Here is a 21,937-nt window from a genome sequence, read left to right as displayed (position 1 = left end):
GTTTTTTTTTATTGTTAGCTATTTATATAATATAATGTCTGTAGGAAGGCCCAAAAAACAAAAATTTGCAGTTTTAGTTACTTTAAATGATGATTCTGAAAGTGACCTTTAAGTGATAAATACCTGAACGATCCAATATGATAAGATTGAGAAAACGGCCCGAACAAATTAAATTCACAATTGGTGAAAATCGACAACATGGACCATAAATTGCGACAACACCAATACGGGCAGCTAAAGCAAAAGGTATTGCTAAATTGTCTTGAGTAATCAAAATCCCAAATGAAGAAGAAAGGCAAATACAGTTGAAAGATATGCAACAGTGAGTAGCAAAACGTCTCAAAAATGAAAATGAAGAGCAAAGACGCGTGCGAGTAGAAGATATGCGAAAACAAAAATTAGAGCGTGTCAAAAATGAAAATGAAGAGCAAAGACAGTCGCAGTTAGACATGCGACACCAGGCATGTGAGCGAGTAAAAATGAAAATGAAGACCTAAGACACACGTGGTAAGAAGAACAGCAGCATCGTAATTTTCATGAAAATGAGCAAAGACACGCGATTACAAGCCAGCCAATGTTAACTATCAAATGTGATAAGACCGAGAGAGTAAGCCAAACAAAATGAATTCACAATGGGTGAAGATCAACAACCTGGACCGTCAAATGATTCTTTGGAACCACCACCTGAACTATGAAACGTGATAAGACCAAGAGAAACAACACCCCCAAAACCAAAAGCTACAAGTGTTATAAATGATAAATCGTTGGAATAAAAAAAACTTTTTGTCCCACCATTTGAAAAATTAAGAGAAACGAAGTTTTGATGATATGTATTTCCTTATAAAAAAAAAGACAAGCCGAGGCATTTGAGGGTTTTGGGTAACTCCTAGTCCCCTACTCAGAATTGTGATTGCGAGAGCAACACTTTGGTTTTTTCCCGGTTTTTTTTTTTTTTTTTTTTTTTTTTTTTTTTTTTCTTCCTATGCCGCCGATGTTGGCTTATTCCTGGAAACTGGTAAGGGTCTAACCTGTGCGGTTTTTACGGAAAGTGTGGACCTCAGGCCGGATTGATGAATATGGCATTACATTTTGGAAAGCTCTGCAGAATTCTTGCCTGGGGCCAAAAAAGATGGTTTTTGCTTGTCCACGAGCCAGAGCCTATGGTGTGCGAAGTAAAGTGGAGTTATATAGCCTGTGTCAGAGAGGAGTATCTGAAGTTGTGCAGCCAAGCTTTCGTTTCATCAAACCATGTTTCTGCTTTCGAGTGGAAAGCTCCGTTCTAGCAGGCAAGCAGGCAGGCACCACTTTCAAATTGAAGATGGACTAAAATCTAAATATGCGGCAGTTACTCGGCTCCACAGCCAATATATCATCTTTGAGTAATAAATAGAAAAATTTACGGACGCAAAAAAGCGGCATTTTCCCACGGGTCCGAAAGTGCTGCCGTGATTTTGGCTGGGTTTATCATTTATTTTTTCGGACTCGGGATTGAGGTAGAGAAGTGTTATCAGATGTACCTCTTAAACTTTAAAAGTTCTGTCATTGCTAAAAAAATGGAGCATATCCTTTGCTCCTTTCTAAGTGGTGACGTTAGAAAGTTGGTCTACGGCAAAAAAAAAAAATCAACTTTTGAACTAAGACAGATAGCATTTTTTTTTTCAACGGCAATCGATAGCTTTTGATGAGCTGATCAAAGTATATGTCATCCATTTTTTGGTACAAAAATTCCTTCATGATATATACTAGTTTGAAAGTTTCAAGGGGTTAACAACTTCAGTAGTAGGGTACACACTAAAACCAAAAATAAGCCGATACCATTTGTGAGACTTGAGGGGACTTGTAAGGAAAGGTCGGCTGTTAGCTCATAATCCTCTTCGGCAGTGAGGGGTTTGCCAATTTTGGTATTTGGTGTACCTATTATTTGTTTCCTGTATATTTGATGTTAAGACCGAGTTGGTTCCAGTGCTAAGACATGTAGGGGACTTGTAAGCAGTAGGCGCCTGTTAGACCATATTTATCTTCGACAATAAGGGGTTTGCAACTTTGGCTAGTTGGTGTACTTATTATTTGTTTCCGGTGTATTTGATGGTAAAACCAATTTGGTTCCAGGGGTAAGACATGCAGGGGACTTGTAAGTAATAATCGGTTGTTAGGCTACAATCATCTTCAGTTAAGAGGGTTTGTAACTTTTGCTAGTTGGTGTAGCCTGCCCATACTCACTGTAACCTAGAATTAAGTGTTTACGCAACGGGTACAAACGATAACGTAAAACAATAAGGTAGTTTGTAATAATTAGTGTCACCTATGGTATTTTAATCCTGAAAAGTTACGGATAGCTTTATAATACCAACTAGATTATATAAGATATTGTTCCAAGTTTTCATCCGTCACGATGTCTACGATTGAAAAGGATAAAGTTAAACTGGCTGCAAAGTCAATTTAGTCCCTTCTTTCGATATTCTTTTGTTATTGTTGTTTTTTCAACGCTGAGGAATAGCCTTGGATCATATGATTGCTGATCGCGTTCTTCTTTGAACATAACGTTTTAAAAGCTTCGATAGGGTGACAACTTCAGGGTTTAACCGATAGCAAAGAAACAAAACCAAAGTGTTGCTCTCGCAACACTTTATTCGGTGAAGCTGGAGAAAGGTTGCCGCAACACTTCACGTTGCTCAAGCAACGTAGGTCTAGTTAAAATTAAAATTTGCCTATAAAAAATTTAGATGCTAAAACATGGACCAGATACATTAAAAGTTTTTAATTTGGAAACGTGGGGTTGAATGGTAAGGATACTTGGAGTAGTAGTTGAGAGTTGTAGCATGTGTTTTCGCTTGTTGAAGGCAGTCTTAGTTGTATGCAAAGCTCTTGGGGTTGTTCATGGAATAAAACTTGTATTATGTGTGGTGGGGTAGAGCGGTGCAAATCAAGGAAGAGCTGCATTAGACTAGTGACGCGGTGTTATGGGAAAATCTGTTTTTCGTTGGAAATCTGTAGCTAGCATATATTAATATTGTCTATAGTAACTATGATGCCTGTATAATAACTATGTAATAACTTATTGATTAGTGACAAGTTTTCCTTTCATTCCAGGTTATATATACCGACGAAGCTGGAACAAAAGTCCACGACGAGCTTTTTCTTAGAAAGCAGGAATTGCGTGAGTTTAAAATGCTACAGAAAATCGAACAAAAGCAAATGCAGGACCTTGAAGCCCACTCCCTAATTCTAAGGGCGCAGCAAGTAAGTTTGTTACCAATTGAATTGTACAAATATTCTGTAATAGTGTTTAACTGAAAGGGCCTCTTAGAATCCAAGTAGATCAGAGTAAAATGTTATTTGATGGAGATGGTTGGTAACGTATGGAACCTGTCAAGAGATATACATCTATTTCTATTAAAATTTTCGGCAATCTCAAATAGTAGAAGTTTGGAACCATTACGGTGATTTTCTATTTGGACTGCGCCATTCTAAAGGTGACCCCATTCATTTTACAGCAGCAGAATAAGCACGTTATTTCAACCAAATATTACTTTCAAATAATAGAATGTACTATTCTATTATAGAATAATAGAATAACACTGTTAAAAAAATGTGTTGAATAACTGTTGAATAACACTGTTGAATAAAGTGTTATAGAATAACACTATTTTATTATTCTATCATTTGCCTTTGCTTTCTAATAATTAAATAAATTAACTCCAGTGCATGTAAATGCATACATATTCTACATAGTATATAATACCGTAATACACGTAAAGGAGCCCATAGTGATAGAAAAGCCGCTCAACTGATAGTTATATAGTATCCAAAACTTTGTAAATAGTACAATACTGGCCCTGATAATGGGTGACTTAATAATGTGCAAATAGTATAAGTTAAAGATCTTTTCTCGATGCCTGTGTGGGGGGGGGGAGGTGTTGTCATCCTCAAAGACATATTTACTGAACTTTTCAACACTGCCTAACAAAATCACTATCTCAAAATTTTAATTGGATATGTTTGGGGAAATGACGAGCGTGGGGGGGGGGGGGGGTTGTTGGCTGTCCTTCAATCACTTTTGACTATTAAAAAGGGCATTCGAACTTTCAATTTCCTATTGAATGAGCCCTTTCGAAGGTTTTTAGCCCTTTTCGACAACTCCTTCTATAGGAAGTGCCCTGATCCTAAAAAATAAATAAATAGATGAATAACGCTTTGCGCCAACATTGTTCTTTACTTAGGCAGCGCTATTGTGCTGCCTATGACAAGGGAAGCCAAATTTACACTATGTGACCCATCTTCCTCATTTTCTATTGTACTTTCTCGAGTGTATTTACTGCGACGGTGCTACGACGTAGCACCGTAGCACTGTGCTACGGTGCATTTGATAGTAGTTTGTGCATGGTTGACTTGTTAATATATTTGGCATTTCACAACTTATAATGCTGTCAATATACAGAATTATTTCAGATGCTGTTGATTTCCCAATAGCAGGAGCATCTTGAAACAGTATAATAGTTTGAAAAATACTTCAGTGGGAAAAGTTTCAGACCTGTTAAGCCCCTTCTCCCTTGGGCCCTCTTCGGTCCTCTATGAAGCCAGCTAGCATTATTATTATTTCATTGTTAGCTTAAAACTGATAAGTAATGCCAAATAAGAAATGGAATTAGTTTATATAACGTCATCGCAAATGTATTCTCTAAATTGAAAGTAAAATAGAAAAATTATGTTGAGCTTTTTGACAGTTATACGTATCTGGGGCTCTTTTCCTTAAATGTCTAGGGGGTATATCCTGTCATGTAATTTATTTTATATTTGCTTCTAGACTTTAACAATCCTATGTTTGAAGAAATCAAAAAGTATAGTGGAGATTGAAGACGTTTTCTTCTACAGATTATAACTTCAACTCTGCTTTATCTACCCTAGCCTCCCCCTCTCGTAAATGTTTTCCTGGCTCTCCAAATATCGCTAACCTCGTGAATACGTTATAGCCCCACCCGCTGCTGTCTATTTGGGCTGCATGTACCTCTAGGCTGTATGCTAAATGTTACTGATTTAATAGATTTGTTCTTTTTTTCATTATCAGCTGGTTCATAATGCCAAATAGAGCCAACTTGGGAAAAAAAACAATCAGCAAAATTTTTCGCATAAGAAAGGGCTCCAATAGGAGCCCTTGGATCGCATATCCGGCTCCATTAGGGAGAAGGAGAATTAATCCATTTGTAAGGATGAAGAATTAGTGTATTCGAAGAGAGAGCTAAAGAGTGCGCTGATTTGCATCTTCGTCTTTCAGCAAGCGAATGGATTCAAAAAGGGGAAAATTTAGAGAGAGGCTCTCTCTCTCTCTCTCTCTCTCTCTCTCTCTCTCTCTCCTCTCTCTCTCTCCTCTCTCTCTCTCTCTCTCTCTCTCTCTCTCTCTCCTCTCTCTCTCTCTCTCTCTCTCTCTCTCTCTCTCTCTCTCTCCTCTCTCTCTCTGTCTCTGTCTCTGTCTCTAGGGCAAATCATTGCCCTAGCCAATAAACTGAACATTGTTTCTTCTTAATGTTGCCCTTATTTTGAAAAAAAAAAGAAATGGTAAAATTTATGTGATCATTTGCCAAGCCAATAAACTGAATCCTCCTTTTCATTATTTTGAAAAAAAAAAGAAAAGAAAAGGGAAAATTTATGTGATCATTTGCCCACCTAGCAGACTGAACTCTTTCTTTATTGACGCCACGCCCCTTATTATAAAAAAAAAAAAAAATCAAAAGCATTATCCTAATCAATAAACTGAATCCTGTCCTTCTTCCTATTTTGAAAAATTCAAAAATTATCTTGTCATCGGGATAGCATATAAATTGAATTCTATTGATACATATTTGTTTAAGCACTAATTGGAATATACAACCAGAAAGGTAGTTCTTTTATGCAAATTGAAATTTGCATAGTTTGACTGATCGAGATTCACTTAGATCGACTATTATTTGTGAACAAACACCAAATTTTTGCTTCAAGATTTTGGCCTAAAACGCATTCCTGGTGCTTTAGGCAGGGTCACCACCTACATTACGATCCTCCTTTGCATAATAGTTGATGCACATTTAACATAATATTGTGAAGGCTAAAGTAAATGTGTATATTAACCGTTTATTCGTATGCGCTTATTTTTGAAGGGGTGTTACCCCTACTCCTCTTTATGGCAATTTATGTTTGCTTTAGTTTTAACCTGATTGTTCATACTTATTTTTGTTCGTCCTGGGTCAAATGGTTTCTGCTCTTCTTTGTTTTATTATACTCTTCTTTTTCTCATGTTTATAGAGCTTACAAGCTTTGGAACAAACTTGGTGAGGATATTAAGGAAAATTGTAATTTTAACCAGTTTAAATCTGATTTACGTGCGGAGTTGCTTGGTAGGTGAGCTTTCGAAACAGATTAACTATATTTTCAGTGGGTAATTTTTCTGTATTTTTGTGTGTGTTGTTTTGGGGTTTTATATTTTATATTGTAGTGTTTTGTTGTTTATTTTTATCTTGGTTTTGGCAAATGGTAAAAAGTAAAATACTCTTTTTTTATTTTTTATTATTTTTTATGTTTTAGCACATCCTCGCAAGCTCCGCTTTTGTTTTGCCATTATATGAAAATAATTATTTTCAATGAAATTATTCTACTAGCTCTTTATATTTCTTTTGAAAAAATTTTTTTTTGGAAAAGTTTTTTAATTGATATTTTAAGAAACAATGAAAACATATTTAAGTCTCTTTTAATAAATTTGTTTTTATGCTATCATATTTTACTAAGTATCAATCTATTTTAGGAAAAGAAGTTTGAGCAAGAGAAAAACCAAATTCTGCGGCACTATGACCTGGAGTTGGATATCATGTTGAAAGCTCAGAAGGCCCAGATGGAAAGAGAGGAACAACTTCACGAAGCCAGTCTCAAGGCTCAGTCAAAGCAAATTAGGATTAATCAGGTATGGATTTCATTGTAAAAAGTGAGATTATCATTTCGGCGAAGTTATATTGAAGATATACTACTACTAACAACTCACTCCAGCACCAAACCGCCTAAGACCAACACAGCAGCTCACACTCTTCCTTCATCATAATCTACTCAAAGTCTCCCTCTTTACACCCTCCCAGGAAGTTCCCATTTCCCTTAAATATTTTTTTACGACATCCTCACAACCCAACGAGGACATTCTGCTTTTCATTTAGCCCTGTTGCCCTAAAATGTTGCCCAGAAAAACAGTCTTTGTTAATTTGTCACCCTTCATTCGCAGAACGTGCCATAGTTCTATCATTATATCAACCGTTCTATCATTATAGCCTAGAAAGGGGGATAGAACCACACTTTTCGCACAGCCTACGGCGTTTTTTTGAGTGTGTTTGATTCAGAACCATACTTGACCACTGCCATCACTGTAGCTTTCAGTATTCTAATCTTGGTTACCTTTCTATTCTTTCAAACTTTTTTTTTACTGTGAAAAACACCCTGGACCATGGCTATTCTACGTTTTCTCTGCTCCCACCTTCTTTGCTAATAATACTACCAAGGTAAGTGGAGCTGTCAACTTTATCGATTTGTTCGTTACACATCGTCACCTTTTCATCTTCACTTATTCCTAGCTTTAGTGACTTAGTCTTTTTTAACATTAATTTTCAAATTTATTCTAGCACTCTGAACTCGTAAAACTTCTAAAAGTTCATTCATTTTTCTCAAACTTTTACATAGGATGCTTAAATATTAAATCAGCATAATGTAACTCCAGGGCAGTTTTACTTCCCCATTTGTTTGTGTGTTCTCCCATTACCTTTGCTGTGCTCCTTAAGTAATTTGCTACCTACAGAAACCAGGCTAATGCTTCTATAATTACCACACTCACCTTTCTTATACAGAGGCTTGATTAGGGTTAAGATTGCTATATAATTCCCCTGTTTGAAAAATCATATTCATACCTCAATTCTTTTCCTGTAGCTCTATCCCGGCTTAACACTTTCTCAAAATGTTCTACCCATCCCTCTATAACTTTTTTCCTATCAGTAATTGTGGCCCTGTTCCTTTCTTTAACTGGTATAAGTTGAGCTTCACTACTCTCAATTTATTGACTCTCAGTTTATTAAAATGCCAGTATGATATTTTGCTATTTGCTGTCTAGCTGCATCTTCCAGATCTTGGGCAATTATACTCGGGGGCTCTACTTCTCAACTCTTAGTTCATATTTTAATACTTTCTCCACTTAATTTTTATTTCTCTTATTTTCGTATGGTCTATCACTCAGATAGCTCTTGTACCATTTTCACTAATATTCCTAACTGGGTTCCTAGCTTTCATCCCTAACACACCATCAGAGACTTCACAAATTATTTTTCTAAAATTACGCCTTCCATCTTTTACGTTGTCAAATTTTAAATTCCCTATTGTTTCTTCTTGTTTTTGGTGTTTGGAATTTTAAACTCTCCAGTTTAGCATTCGTTTGTTTGTGGAAGGTTTCTCTCAAATTCTCATCCTGGAGTCTAGCAACGTCATAGCTTCCCGGAAGGGGGTTACCCTCGCTAAAGTTCAAAATTGTTGAAAAAAATAAACGAGGAGTATTAATGCCAGTGAGATCCATTTTAGATAATGAGGTTGATAGGAACAATATTATTAGAACTTCTTTGATCGAAATTATGACCGGTACCAGGCTGCAAATATGACCGGTACCCGGCCACAATTATAACCAGTTCCCGGCTCGGACTACCACAAAAGGTAGTCCTTTCGTAAAATTCAATGGTTAAGAAGTAATAATGGTGAAGAAAATAGTTTTTATTTACTTTTGCATCTTATTTTATTTATTTTGCATGTTCATTAAGAGGTAGTTGCCTTAACTCAGCTTGGATTCTCCACTTGGTAGCTGGCTTAACTCTGCTTTTTTTTGTAGGAAAAAGAGCTGAAGATGTTCAGAGAAGGAATTAAGCAGGAGATTAAGCTTGCGAAACAAGAAGCAGAACTTCTGCCAAAGGATCAAAGAAAGAGGTCTTTCCAGCAAAAGAAAGAAATGATGGAGATCGAACATGCAGAAAGGGTAAAGTTCTATTCCTTGTTTCCCTCCCCCCTCACTCTCTCTCTCCCTTTCTCTCTCTCTCTCTCTCTCTCTCTCTCTCTCTCTCTCTCTCTCTCTCTCTCTCTCTCTCTCTCTCTCTCTCTCTCTCTCTCTCTCTCTCTCTCTCTCTCTCTCTCTCACTCTCACTCTCACTCTCTCCTGTCTCTCCCTTTCTCTCATGGTCTAAATATCCATCTGTTTATAATAATTTCTTATTACAAATGAAAATATATTTTTTTGTAATTTGATACCCCCTCCTCTGAACTCAAGAAGAAGTTTATCTCTTGATGTATTTCTCCTGAAAAAAAACTTTGAGCGCATACCACCCACGGATCAGAGCCTTGGAAACGATTCCATTAGCTTTTTTTATGTATAAGCTAATCGTAGATATACAAAAAGGAGCTACAAAGAAGGGACGCAATAAAAAAAAAATACGATCAGGAGTGATCGTATTGGCCCAGTAGTACTAGAATGCTGCGAGAGGAAATTAATTAATTTGAACGGGGAATAAAAGTTCTAGTGTCCTTTTTAAGTGACCCAAAAAACTGGAGGACAACTAGGCAATGGACAAGGAGGACAAATTCCATGCTCATTTTTTCTCAAAGTAAACAGATCGAATTTTGAAATAGCCATTTTGTTCAGCAAAGTCGAAAAATCTAATAGCTATGTCTCTGAGGACGACTCAATCCCCAACAGTCCCTGGGGGATCAGCTACATGTTATGAACTTTGTCCATTGTTTTCATATAGTGTTGGTTATTAGGAAGTTTACAGACGTTTTCAGGGAGTATTTTTCTGGTGAGGGTGGGGGTTACGTGGGAGATGATTTTCCATGAAGGGTGCACCAATTTCCCCAGCATTGTTTAACAACGATCAGAAGTTAAATAAAAGAACAAGTTTTTTCAACTGAAAGTAAGGAGCAACATTACAACTTAAAACGAACAGAAGTTATTACGTATATGAGGGGCTCTCCCCCTCGTCAATACCTTGCTCTTTACGCTAAAGTATTTTTAGTACATTCAAAAGAGCTATTTATTCTAATTAAACGGCCTTTGTGATTCAGGGGTCATTTTTAAAAAATTGGAAGAAATTCTAAGTTTAGATTTCGAACTTTATTTTAAATATCGTTTGAGCACTTTGCCAGTTTTAGGAATTCCCTGTGGTGCTACCCGCTTTGTTTTTAAACTTCGGGAAAAAAATAATCTCTAAAAATGTTCTAATATATCTACCCCAAAAACGCTAAAACTCAGCTCAAAGGAAATATCGTTTGATCAATTTGGCAGTTGTAGGAATTCCCTGTAGTGCTACCCGCTTTGATTGAAAACCTTACCGACACGCAGGACGTAAAATTTTGTTGTCGAATTTAATTGTCAAGCAGCTCGTATCTCGATGTTAGCTAGTCCCCCGGGAGAATTCGCTAATGGGCCTTTGGGTAGTCTTATCTAGTCTATTCTGCCTAGACTGTCTGTCTCTGAGTCAACCGACACCGAATCTCGCAAAATGATTTTAAGGTATTAAATCCCCTTAAACCTCTTAGATCTACTTGTTACCCCTTGTTTAATGGACAATTTTTAGGAAGACCAATTCATTCATCGTCTTCATGAGGATCATGATGCTTGTCTTACAAGATTAACGGAATTGCATAGAAAAAACGTTGCTGAAAAAGAACGAAGATTCCTCATTGAGAAGCAAGCTCTACTCAGGTAAGTTTCTCTTAAGTTATATTACAATACTTTAACTAGTTGTTTTTTGACCTGTGCAAGGGCTAAATTTTGGATGCGTTCGTTTAAATTTGTTTTTAAAATCACAATTTTCAGTTACGGGCTTATGTCTTTTTTTTAGACACCTGGTCAAGTAAGACACGACAAATATAAATTCTTAAACTAACTCGTAATATTTCTCGAAATCTATAGAATTCTTAAAAACTAGCGCTTTACTGTAAACTCGCAATATATCCTTAAATTTGTAAAATTATTTAAACTAACGCTTTACTAAAAAGCAATCTTACTTGAAGCTTTGAAAGAATTAAAATCGTATACTACTGCCGGTGAAACACTATAAAGAGGCCTATAGATTTGTCTTTTATTTTTACCTGGGTACTTGTTTTTTCTGCTCCTAATTGTGTTTCGTTCTGTCGATTTTATGTGTTTAATACATCAATAAATATCTCAGAATTTCAATAAATCAATATGATAAGCCATTGTTATTTTCTGGCAAAAGTCGTGAGCAAGCTCTTAGAACATTCAAGTTGTTATATACCTCGTGACGGCGTTTGCGGATGAGACTAAGACTTACGACTAAGCGTTTCCTGGCTCAATCCCGCGAGCCACAAAAATGAATCCCGTCTTTAAGAAATTATTTTATTTATTCCTTGTGTTTAGATAATTTAATTATTTCTGTTTTAATATTGTATAAAGTTGTGTACCAAGTTTGAAAATTAATTCCGCTGCCAGTGAAAGTCTATTGAGAGCATTATGGATTAGTCTCCTATTTTCTGCTCGACTCTTATTTTCTGCTTCTAATCGCGTTTTGCTGCGTCAATTTTGTGTTTTCAGTAAAGTGCTAATTATTCCGAATTCTATAAATTTAGGAAAATATTACGAGGCAGTATATTTGTACCAATATAGCAGATAAATGTTACAAAATACGAGGCAAAAATTAAAGCAAAAAGTAAAGGGCGAAGGTTCATCTTTTCCCTTTACTTCCATCAGAAAAATGTAATTTTTCCAATTGATCATCTTATATAGCCTAACTAGTACTGTGTATAAAACAAAGAAATAAATCTGGAAATGACAACGGGTCTATGGTCTATGAAGGAAAAGAAGAGGGACAATCAGACGAGCTTCTCTTGATGTCATGATGTCCAAATGGACCTTAATTAGAAGTAGTGCCTTTGTAAAATTGTGTTTTTTTTTATTGGACTTTTAGCTTTTGCCTCGGCTAGTCTTTTGTCATTATGAAAGACATATCGCTGAACATTTGTTTCTTTCAATTGTTCAGGTGATGGGACACAAGCTTTTTTTTCTTCCAACGAATTATCTAGTCCAGGTTTTTGATTTTCGAAGGTACGTAGCATTATTATCAATGAGGCATTAGAAAAAGGTTTTAAAGTAGGTGTTGCATTTTTTAGATCTGATAAAAGCTTTCAAATGGTGAACCATGAACGTCTTCTTAATAAATTAATTGTTATCAGGATATTCAACTAAATGATTCTTCTTCAGGAGAAAAACTGGTTGGAATAGGTGTTCCGCAAGGATCAGTTCTTGGTCCTATATTATTGTTGATATTTATAAATGATTTACCAAATTGTCTAAATCATTTTGATACAGGATAGATGAACTAACGGTCAACCCCACTAATGAAACAGTTTTGCTTTTTGCTGATGACGCAACAGCTATTACCACAGCTAAGACTGCACAGCTGCTTGAGAAGTCAAATGAGGGAATCAGTTGATAAAATTGTAACCTGGCTGAGGGTAAACAAATTAAGGATAAATATAAACAAGTCTAGTTTTGTCATTTTATCACGATCGCCGGACCTTTACCCTTGGATGTAGGAATTAAATTCGTCTAATGGAGTGATAAAACGAACTGTTTCTTTTAAATACCTTGGGATTTTAATTGATGAAACTTTATTTCTGAAGCAGCATCCAACTTTAACTAGTAAAATTCTGACAAGAAATCTAGTTATAATGAAGAAAATCCAACATTTTTTCCTAAATCTGCCTTCCGCCATCTTTATTTTTCTCTTATACACCCGTATATACTTTATTGTTCAAGTATTTGGCTCTCCAATTTTCTATCTGTCCTTAAACCAATAAGAGTTCTACAAAAGCACATATTTAGGCATTTAGTTGGGATTCCTCCTCGTCAGTCTGTCCGGGAATTTTACACAACCTTGAAAATTTTGTCAGCTACGGGCCTCCGTGGATTTTATGTATTGTGGTTTATTTTTGGATTACTTCAGGATATTCAACCACGCTGTTTTAGTCATCTATTATGCGTTAGGTCTTTTGTTCGTTTACGAGATACAAGGGGTAGTGTTGATTTAAGTGTACCTAGAGGCATTTCTTCTCGTTCATGTTTTTTTGTTTTATATAGAGGTACCCAGAAATGGAATAGTTTGACGAGTAAAAGAAGGGGTACTGGAGACTCGGTTGTATTTTGAAAAATCACTAAGGAACTGCTTTTTGTAGAATATTAGTTTTGATTCATTCGTTTATTTTATTTATTGTAGGAGTTATGGATGATATGTAGTTCCCAGAGGAAAAGTAAAATAATAATGTTTTTCTATATTTATAGTTGAGTGTGGTGGTATTAGTGGTGTCGGTGGCCCAGTGTTCTTTATTTTTATGTATTTTGTTTTCTCTATCTCCCCCTCGAACAAGCTTTGCTTTTTACGGGAGGTAGTAACCATTTTTTATTTAATATCTGCTTAATGAATAAATCTTTCTCGCTCATTAATGACCTTATCCATGTCTAAATCCAAAACCTGATAATCATCGCTATCATTTTTAATTCGTTTAATCCGTTTTACCTCGGATTGTGTTTCGTCATCATGAAATATATATCGCCGAACCTTTGTTTTTTGATCAAAGATATGGTAGGCTTTGATGACTTTATCCATGTTAAAATCTTAAACCCATCTATCATCTCTATTATTTCCAATTTTGACACGTTCTGATTCTCGCTGTCCATTTCAATTTTCAGTAACTCGCTCACATGTTTGATGTCGCACGTCTTCTAACCGTGTGTGCCTTTGCTTTTCATTTTCATTTTTGACTTGCTCACATGCTCGGTGTCGCATGTTTTTTAACCGCGTTTGTCTGCTCTTCATTTTCATTTTTGACACGCTGCCGCTGTTTTTCTAACCGCGTGTGTATTTGCTGTTCATTTTCATTTTTGACTTGCTCACATGCTCGGTGTCGCATGTTTTTTAACCGCGTTTGTCTGCTCTTCATTTTCATATATATATATATATATATATATATATATATATATATATATATATATATATATATATATATATATATATATATATATATATATATATATATATATATATATATATATATATATATATATATATATATATATATATATATATATATATATATATATATATATATATGTATATATTGTAAAGAGCGAACTACAGCCCAGAGTAACCTATAATTCGAAACGCGTGAATAAAGCTGTTTAGTGAGAAAAAATTGGTTTTTTAGCTGATTCAGGAATGGTAACCAGGGCTGTATCTAGGGGGTACAGGGTTTGACCCCCCCCCCCCCCGGAAATTTTGTCCGAATCATAGAAAAAATAAAAAGGCATATAAACAATTTTTTCTTAATTTTATATATAATTTTTTCTCCTCATGATAAAAATGTACCCCCCTCCCCCCAAAAAATTCTCGAATACGACCTTGATAGCAATTATTATTTCGATTAGGCCCAGCACCCACGGGGCAACTGTTTTGAGACTAGAATTGCTAACCTATTGCGCATGCAACTTTTTTGTGACCATGGTAGTGTAGGGGCCCGCCCACGGGGCAATCCAGATGAGACTGGTTTCCAATCAGTCTAAAACTGGTTCCGTATGAGCCTCCAGCCGTGGTCACAGTTGTGTTGTGGAGTGTTGTCCCATACATTTTCCGGAGCAACCGCGTTGATATTATCCAATTATTTTATTTCGGTTCTCAACATGTCAGACCAGGAATTAAACGGGAAATTTGCAGGAGAAGTGGAAAAGCGTAACTGTCCGTTACATCAGAGTTACTGATCTTGGTTTGAGTTTTAATATGTCCATGTTTGACCCAGCTAGTTTGTTGAAGTTCTGCAAGAGTAACTTCTTTTTTCAGATAATAAGCTAGTTGTTGAATTATGACTCCTCCTCCAACAAAACCTAGAGTACTTAGGTATTTTTTATTTGCTTTCCCTTCTTCTTTTTTACTCTGTTTCTGTATCTTTTGATTGGAGCAAAATATTAAATCGAGTTGAACATACAAATAATTGTGTTCATTTTTCCTCATAATTAGTTTAAAGGGCTGGACAAACGTAGCCTTTATCAAACTAAAAGTGGCCGTATTTATATTATGCGGGCCTTTTTTGTGACAGTTTTTGAATTAGGCTTTTCTTTTTTTTTTATCTGGGCTACCGCTCATTTTAAGCGTTTTTAGGCTGACTTTTAGTTTCAGAGATTTTCTCGGTTTTTGGAATTCCAGTGTAATATTTGTAGAGTTACTTAGTGCACAACTTGATTGATTTTTTTTTGTTAAGTGTCCATTTTCTAGGAATTTAATATATTTTGCCAAGAATACGCCTTCTTTTCTATAAAAAAAACTAGCTTTTCATTTGTACATGTATGCTAAAAAGAAAAAAACGCTGCATCTCTCTAGTCCTTAAGTCTCCCTTTATGGGCTTTAAAAATCTTTTAATATGTTTGGATTATTGTGACAAAACAGCGTGTTCCTTTTTGTTTTCTATTCATAAATCTGATATTATTACAGACAAAGGGAGGCAACATTATGGGACCTTGAAGAACGCCACATGAAAGACAGACATCAGCTAATCAAACGACAGAAAAAGGAAGAATTTCTGATGAAAAGACAACAGGTTTGATATTTACTATTTAACCCCAACATCCTCCCCTCCAATTCCCAAGCTACAGAAAAACTGTTCATTGCTTTATGTATTTTCGTTAAACATAAATTTTTACAATTTAAAAACTATATTTATCATATACTTTATCTTCTAAGCAATACTTGAGTTTATTCAAATCGCCATTATTGTTAGCTTCACTCTCCACTTCATTCCGCAAAATATTACCTCTGTAGACACGGTAATGTTTAGACTCGTGCGTTATCACTAGTGGAGCATGGAACTTGTTCTTCGCTCGAGTGTTGTCACAATGAAAATATGTATTTATTTGAAAAATATTTCTAAAACAACTTGGCAAGTGACCTCTAGATGTTGGCATATGAATAAAATGGGTAAAAATCTCTAATTCCAGCGACAGGTAAAATTTTGAATATATAGTTGGCGTCGGTCTTTTCACATACAGTGCTCGAGTCGTTTTATCCTGAAATGTAATTCTCTGGATGAGAATGTTACAAACCACATCGAAGAGCAGTAAAGAATATATGGGTGAATCATTGATAAATACAACGATCTAAGAATATGGTGCATTAAATAATGTCTTAGTTTTCTCAGGATGCCCAGGTTCCCTGAAAGTACCCGGGTCGCCTGTTCAACATGCCTCTTAAAACTGTGAATTTTATTAAGATTTTTACAGATCTACAACGTTTTTTTGTCCTTCAGAATTACTGATGCTCTTGATTGAAGACCAGTAGTTAGGTGTAAGAGAATATGACAAGAATATCCTTTATGGGATTGTATTGCAGTTTGTTAATCCTCGTCTAGGTTAATATTCCATGAAAACACTGCTTGCATCTCCGAATTAAAAGAATTTGGTTTTAGCTTTCTCCTAGATTTTTCCAGGTACCCGTTCGGGGCTGGGTCGACTTTGGCTGAGCTTACAGAGTCGCACCGCAGACCCTCGTTCCAAGTCAAATAATCAGCAACCCTTGGACCCGAAATCCTTACAGGATTGTGAGTCTTATATGCCAACCACTCCGCTAGTACGGCCCAAAATGTTAGAGGTTGCCCAATATAAAGTTGAAGTACATTCTCCCAAGAGATATTTAAATAACACTACATTATTCCTTAATTTATCCGTATTTGCTATATTGTTGTACTGTTCGGGGTAGTAAATTTCCATCTCATCTCTATCATATTAGAGTTTTGCAGAATAAGCGCTTCGAGTGTTATGCGGTGTTGGTTTTAAAGACTCGGTACAAAAGAGGTATATAGATTGCAAAATCTTGCCTTTAGCAGGAATTATTACTTTTTATCGAAGCCTGTTTATGTTAATATATTTTCATCGTCCGCTGGCTATTATCCGTAGATCTCAATTTTCTGTTCCGCATATATGACCCCATGCATGGAATTGTTTACCTACGACTTTAAGAAACATGGATAATTTTCGTTAATTTCGGCGGGAATTAAAGCTATTTTGCCTGAATATTTATGGTTTTGATAGCCGAGTAAACCTCAAGTGGAGCCAAGATGTTGGTTTTGTTTTAGGCGATACTGGTCAAGTGGTTTTAGTTTCTTTTTGTTTCGTCCTTTTTGTCTTTTTTGAAGGGTAATCCTGTATCGATCGAAATGCAGTGTAATTGAATATTCTTTTTCTTCTTCTTTTCTTTTCTTTTTTTCTTTTCCTTTTCTTTTCTTTTTTATTTTCTTCTCCTTTTTCGTGTTGTTTTTATTTGTGCGTGTATTAGGGTTGTAAGCCCAAACAAGCTTTGCTTTGGGCCATTTGCTTGTTTTGTTTATTCATATTAATAAACCCGTCTTTATCCCTGTCTATCTCTCTATCCATTTTAAGATTTGAATATATTTGATTAACCACGTCTTCTATGACCTCATTGGATTTTCATTGTATAATTTTAAAGCAGCAATCATTTTTTTTTTTTACCATAAGCCTTTCTATACGTGATAATTCTGGTTCTGTGTATTTTTGTATTTGTAGTTCTTTTTTATTTTTAATTTAGATGATAGTTCGTCATGAAAAAGAGCTTGATCAGATCAAAAGAATGAATCAAAGGAAGGAGGAGGAGCTAGTTAAACAACAGCTGGTTGAAAAACGAGCAGTACCCAAGAGAATTCGAGCAGAAATGAAGGCTAGAGAATTAATGTTTAGGTAACTTTTTTTTAATTTCACTTGATTTTTTTTTTATGATTTCTTATTTTTGTTCACCTTTTATTCTAGATTCTTTTTTTAAAGTTATTCTAGGTTAGACAGTAAATGCCTTAATCAGTTTGCATCAAATTGAGCTTAGTCCAACCACATTTTTTATTGATGAAAGCGGTCAGATTATTTGAACACAAAAGTTTCAAGTTGTTCCAGTAAATAGTGTTTCAGTTTTAACCCTCTGACCGTGTACCCCGCGATTTAAGCGTGCAGCAGCTACATTTCAAAACCACGTATTTATTTTTTTAAATTTGGTAAAAAACGTATTTTTGAATTTGTGTAAATTGTTAAGTACATTATTGTATTGACTTATTTATCAAAATTCCTTTTAATTAACATTATATTTGACTTCTACGATTTTTCTGCAAATGATTAAGTAGTTATTTGAAAACCCGAATTTATTTCAAAAATAGTTTGACACATTTTATTCAAAATTTTCGGACAATGACTAAAACTGACATATTTTATCCAAAAACATCAGATTCCTCCATATTATTTACGAGTTAGGGCCTGTACTATGGAACATCAAATTTTTATAATTCAGAAAAACAAAACACATCGCTTTAAACACCAAAATATTCAGACATAAAGCCAGACACTGAAAAATAATATCAGTCTACAACTACAAGCATAAAATCGTGTGATAGCATTGTAACAAACATAAATAATTGGGTACACGTCCAAATCGCGGGTTGTGTAGAATTAAACTCTTAGCTACTGTACGCGTAAATCGCGGGACACGCGGTCAGTGGATAAAATTTGGAAAAATAAATACGTAGTCAGAGGACTAAGGCTCTATTGTAATAAAAAAAAAGTAAGATAGGAGTAAACAAAGTAAAAAGTGGATAAACTAGTCTGTGTGATTTATGGCAGGTTTGATGTCTGTTTAAATCAGGGATGCATGCGTTTTGGGCCTCCTGTCCCGGACCCCTTCTGAAATCGTGAGTTTTTTGAGTTTCTTGGAGTAACTTTTTCAAGTTACCAAATAAAATTTGTTTTCTTCAACGTCTACTGAAAAATATCATTGCTACCCCCCCCCCCCCGAAAATAAATCCTGCATCTGTGCCTAATTTTCATTTATATCGTGTTGGTTATCCCAGTTTGACTTAAAAGGCCAAGAACTTTCTGGGTTGTCTGGAATTGTTTGAAGATAAAAATATCTTCAGAGATTAGAATGGCTCATCTAGCAAACAGTAATTTCATTTGATAAATTTAAGAAGTCTTTTCAATTCCTATGTCGAAATATTGATTCACTTGTACTAAAAATTAATTTAAATAAAAATAGTGAAATGAATATCCTTTTCTAATATATACTTTTCTTACCTTATGTGTTAGGATGGTTATGTTAATGTTGGATTAGAAAATAGTAATTCTTTGTCCTTTTTGCAGGCCTGGGATAGACACTTATCAATTTTGTTTTCCTAAAAGGTAATAGAATAAAAATATAATAAATAGTTCCTCCTGCGCCATTTTTGGCGCACTTCCCCGTCATATTTAACCGACGGGTCAACGCCGTCGACGAGTCTGAAATAGAGGTAGCACCATATTAGTTTTGAAATAATAAGAACAATATTAAATTCATTTAATACGGAAAACGGTGTTACACAAAACGCAAAAGGTCTTATATTCTAATAAACGAGAAACCGTATGTTCAAAATATTTTAACTAATAAGGCTTATTTGTAAAAAAAAAGGAAAGAAAAAGAAAAAAAAGGTAAATTGGGGTTTTATACTAGCAGGTAATAAAAAAATGTTCACAAATAAAAAAATTGAGAATATTGTAGGATTAAAATAATATATTATATAATATATTATTTATTCTATAGTATTATAGCCTGACATAGTATGAAAATATATTACAATTTTTGTATTTGCGCTTTTGCTTAAGAATTGCAATATTGAGGACTTTATTCCTTATGACTCATTTCACGATACCCTCAAACAACAGACATTACCCCCGACTAATATAGACATTATCCCCGACTAATAAAGACATTACCCCCGACTAATATAGACATTACCCTCGACTAATATAGACATTACCTCCGACTAATATAGAAATTACCCCCGACTGAAAATTCAAGTGAATAAAAATTCTAGGAGTAAACATGATCAAATTGGCTTTTGAATGATTCAGTTGTTTTCAGCATCACTTATAGGTTTTGCCTTTCAACTTATTCGCACATGCTCTCAGTAATTGTTCTGCACAACGTGTGCGGAACATGCTACACAGGAAGCTGAGAGAAAAGCTGCATGGAAAGCAGGACCTGCTGAGAGGTTGGCTGAATTGCTAGTTTGCTGATTTGTTTAAATTGATTCGAATCTGAATTCTGAATCTCTTTATTTTTCTTTTAGAGAATCCATGAGAATAAGTGTATTTGGGACTGCTGACAGTCCAGAAACTGAGCGAGAACGGCTTCGAAAGTTCCAGGAAAATGAACGAAAAAGGTAATTTTTTTCTCTCCTATTAAATCTGTTCTTTTCATCTTTTAAAATTTATGCTATTTTTGATATGGAGATTTTTGTCAAAAAATTGGCTCAGAAACTTTCTAAAGGAACAAAATGTTTGAGCTTATATCTGGTTTAGACCCGGTTTAAGTAAATAACAAATTCCTGAGAAATGTATTTGAATGTAAAGAGAAATTTTAAAATGTCAACTTTGAAATACTAGATGGAAGCACCCATAAAATTTTTGTAATCTACTAAAGGAAAGAACGTAATAGGTGAGTTGGTTCTAATGGTCTGACTAAGTTTTAGAGCTGTTGGTTTAGCAAGGTCAAACGGGACACAAATTTTTAGGCAAAATTCATGAAATTGATAATGGAATACTTTGTCGTTGTTGAGAAATTTTCTGAGGAATTTCTAAACGCAAAACGATTTTGACTGTGTTACAGATAAATTCAAACTGAAATCATGGAGATCCTGACGAAACATAAACCAGCGTCATCTGTGGGTTAAAATATGTATAAAAATGTAAATAATTTCTTTGATCGCTTTAATTTTCCATTTACAGAATTTCAGAGAGAGAAAAAGAGTATAATATAAAAAAATCAGTGGAACAAAATGCTATACCAGTTTTCTAAATTAGGATTTTGATTTTTGAGAGGTGAAAATTCTAGGATAAAATCAAGTTCCTGTCTTTTAGTATAAGATAAAATTTATTACAAAAGTGATATCACAAGCTTCATGAGAGCTGAGTTCACGTCTAGAGTTGAGCAATAAAAACAACTTATAAAATAAGACAATTCTAAAAAGCTAATAAGAAATTTCTCATAGAATATTCGATATTTAAGACAGGAAAAAAAAATCAGCATAGGAAGGCTCATAAGTAGAACTTTTCTAAGCATGGAAATTTATTTTATTGAAAGAAGTAAAAAGTATTCAAAATTAGAAGAAAACGCTAGGTTATTATTAAGCAGAGTAAAAAGTAAGTAAAAAAAAATTACGATTACGTATTTGAATTCACAGAAAGAGTTGTATTTGAAGCATAAGGAAGTTTTGCCTGAGTAAAAATGTGATGCAAAAATTAATTTTTTTTAATCTTCGCCACCAGCGCCATCTTTATTAATATAATTTTTCACGTAAGAGTGAACCTATCCACTTCAGCGATTTTTCCGTTACCGGCCTCACATCTTCATCCTCAATCACTTTTAGTCTAAAAGATTTAGTGTTCTCAAAATTACTCTTGAAACCTATTTTGCACCCTTAACCCTCTTAAACGTCAAAAGATTCACTCAGTTCACTAGAATTGGCACTTCAATGACATTCAAACCATTTGCATAGCGTATGTCTAGGATAGTTCTATATCTCAAATAGATATTTTTAATGTGGACTCTAAAATATGAGTAGGCCAATCAAAGCTTGTGATGAAAATGTGATGCTTGTGAAAACCCGCTTCACAGGCTTTTGGGGCCCGGTCTCTTTTACATAGCGGCCTATCTCGTATCTCTTGGCAATTCGGGTATTATGTCCTCATAAATCCAGCTCTTTCTTTGCTTTTATGGAGTAATGGTTTCGGATCCTGGTATCGGCCCTCTCTTTATCTCAGTAGGCATGGGTTTTCTGTCATGACAGAAGTTGGCCCTTCTTTGCCTCT

At 35.0% G+C, this 21,937-nt stretch overlaps 1 protein-coding gene across 2 annotated transcripts in view; it reads left to right on the top strand.

Annotated features, from left to right (window-relative positions):
• LOC136025379 (serine/threonine-protein kinase 10-like) overlaps positions 1 to 21,937 on the top strand; it is a 114,827-nt gene that overhangs the window by 84,941 nt on the left and 7,949 nt on the right. For both annotated transcript variants that reach the window (XM_065701361.1, XM_065701359.1), the window contains exons 15-21: positions 3,091 to 3,240; positions 6,773 to 6,928; positions 8,876 to 9,019; positions 10,611 to 10,738; positions 15,537 to 15,642; positions 17,643 to 17,791; positions 20,197 to 20,289. In XM_065701361.1, coding sequence (XP_065557433.1) covers positions 3,091 to 3,240; positions 6,773 to 6,928; positions 8,876 to 9,019; positions 10,611 to 10,738; positions 15,537 to 15,642; positions 17,643 to 17,791; positions 20,197 to 20,289 — 926 coding nt within the window. The remainder of the gene's footprint in view (positions 1 to 3,090; positions 3,241 to 6,772; positions 6,929 to 8,875; positions 9,020 to 10,610; positions 10,739 to 15,536; positions 15,643 to 17,642; positions 17,792 to 20,196; positions 20,290 to 21,937) is intronic.

The sequence above is a fragment of the Artemia franciscana genome, chromosome 3 (assembly GCF_032884065.1).
Source record: "Artemia franciscana chromosome 3, ASM3288406v1, whole genome shotgun sequence".
Taxonomy (NCBI): domain Eukaryota; kingdom Metazoa; phylum Arthropoda; class Branchiopoda; order Anostraca; family Artemiidae; genus Artemia; species Artemia franciscana.
This window is presented reverse-complemented; position numbering and strand designations above follow the sequence as displayed.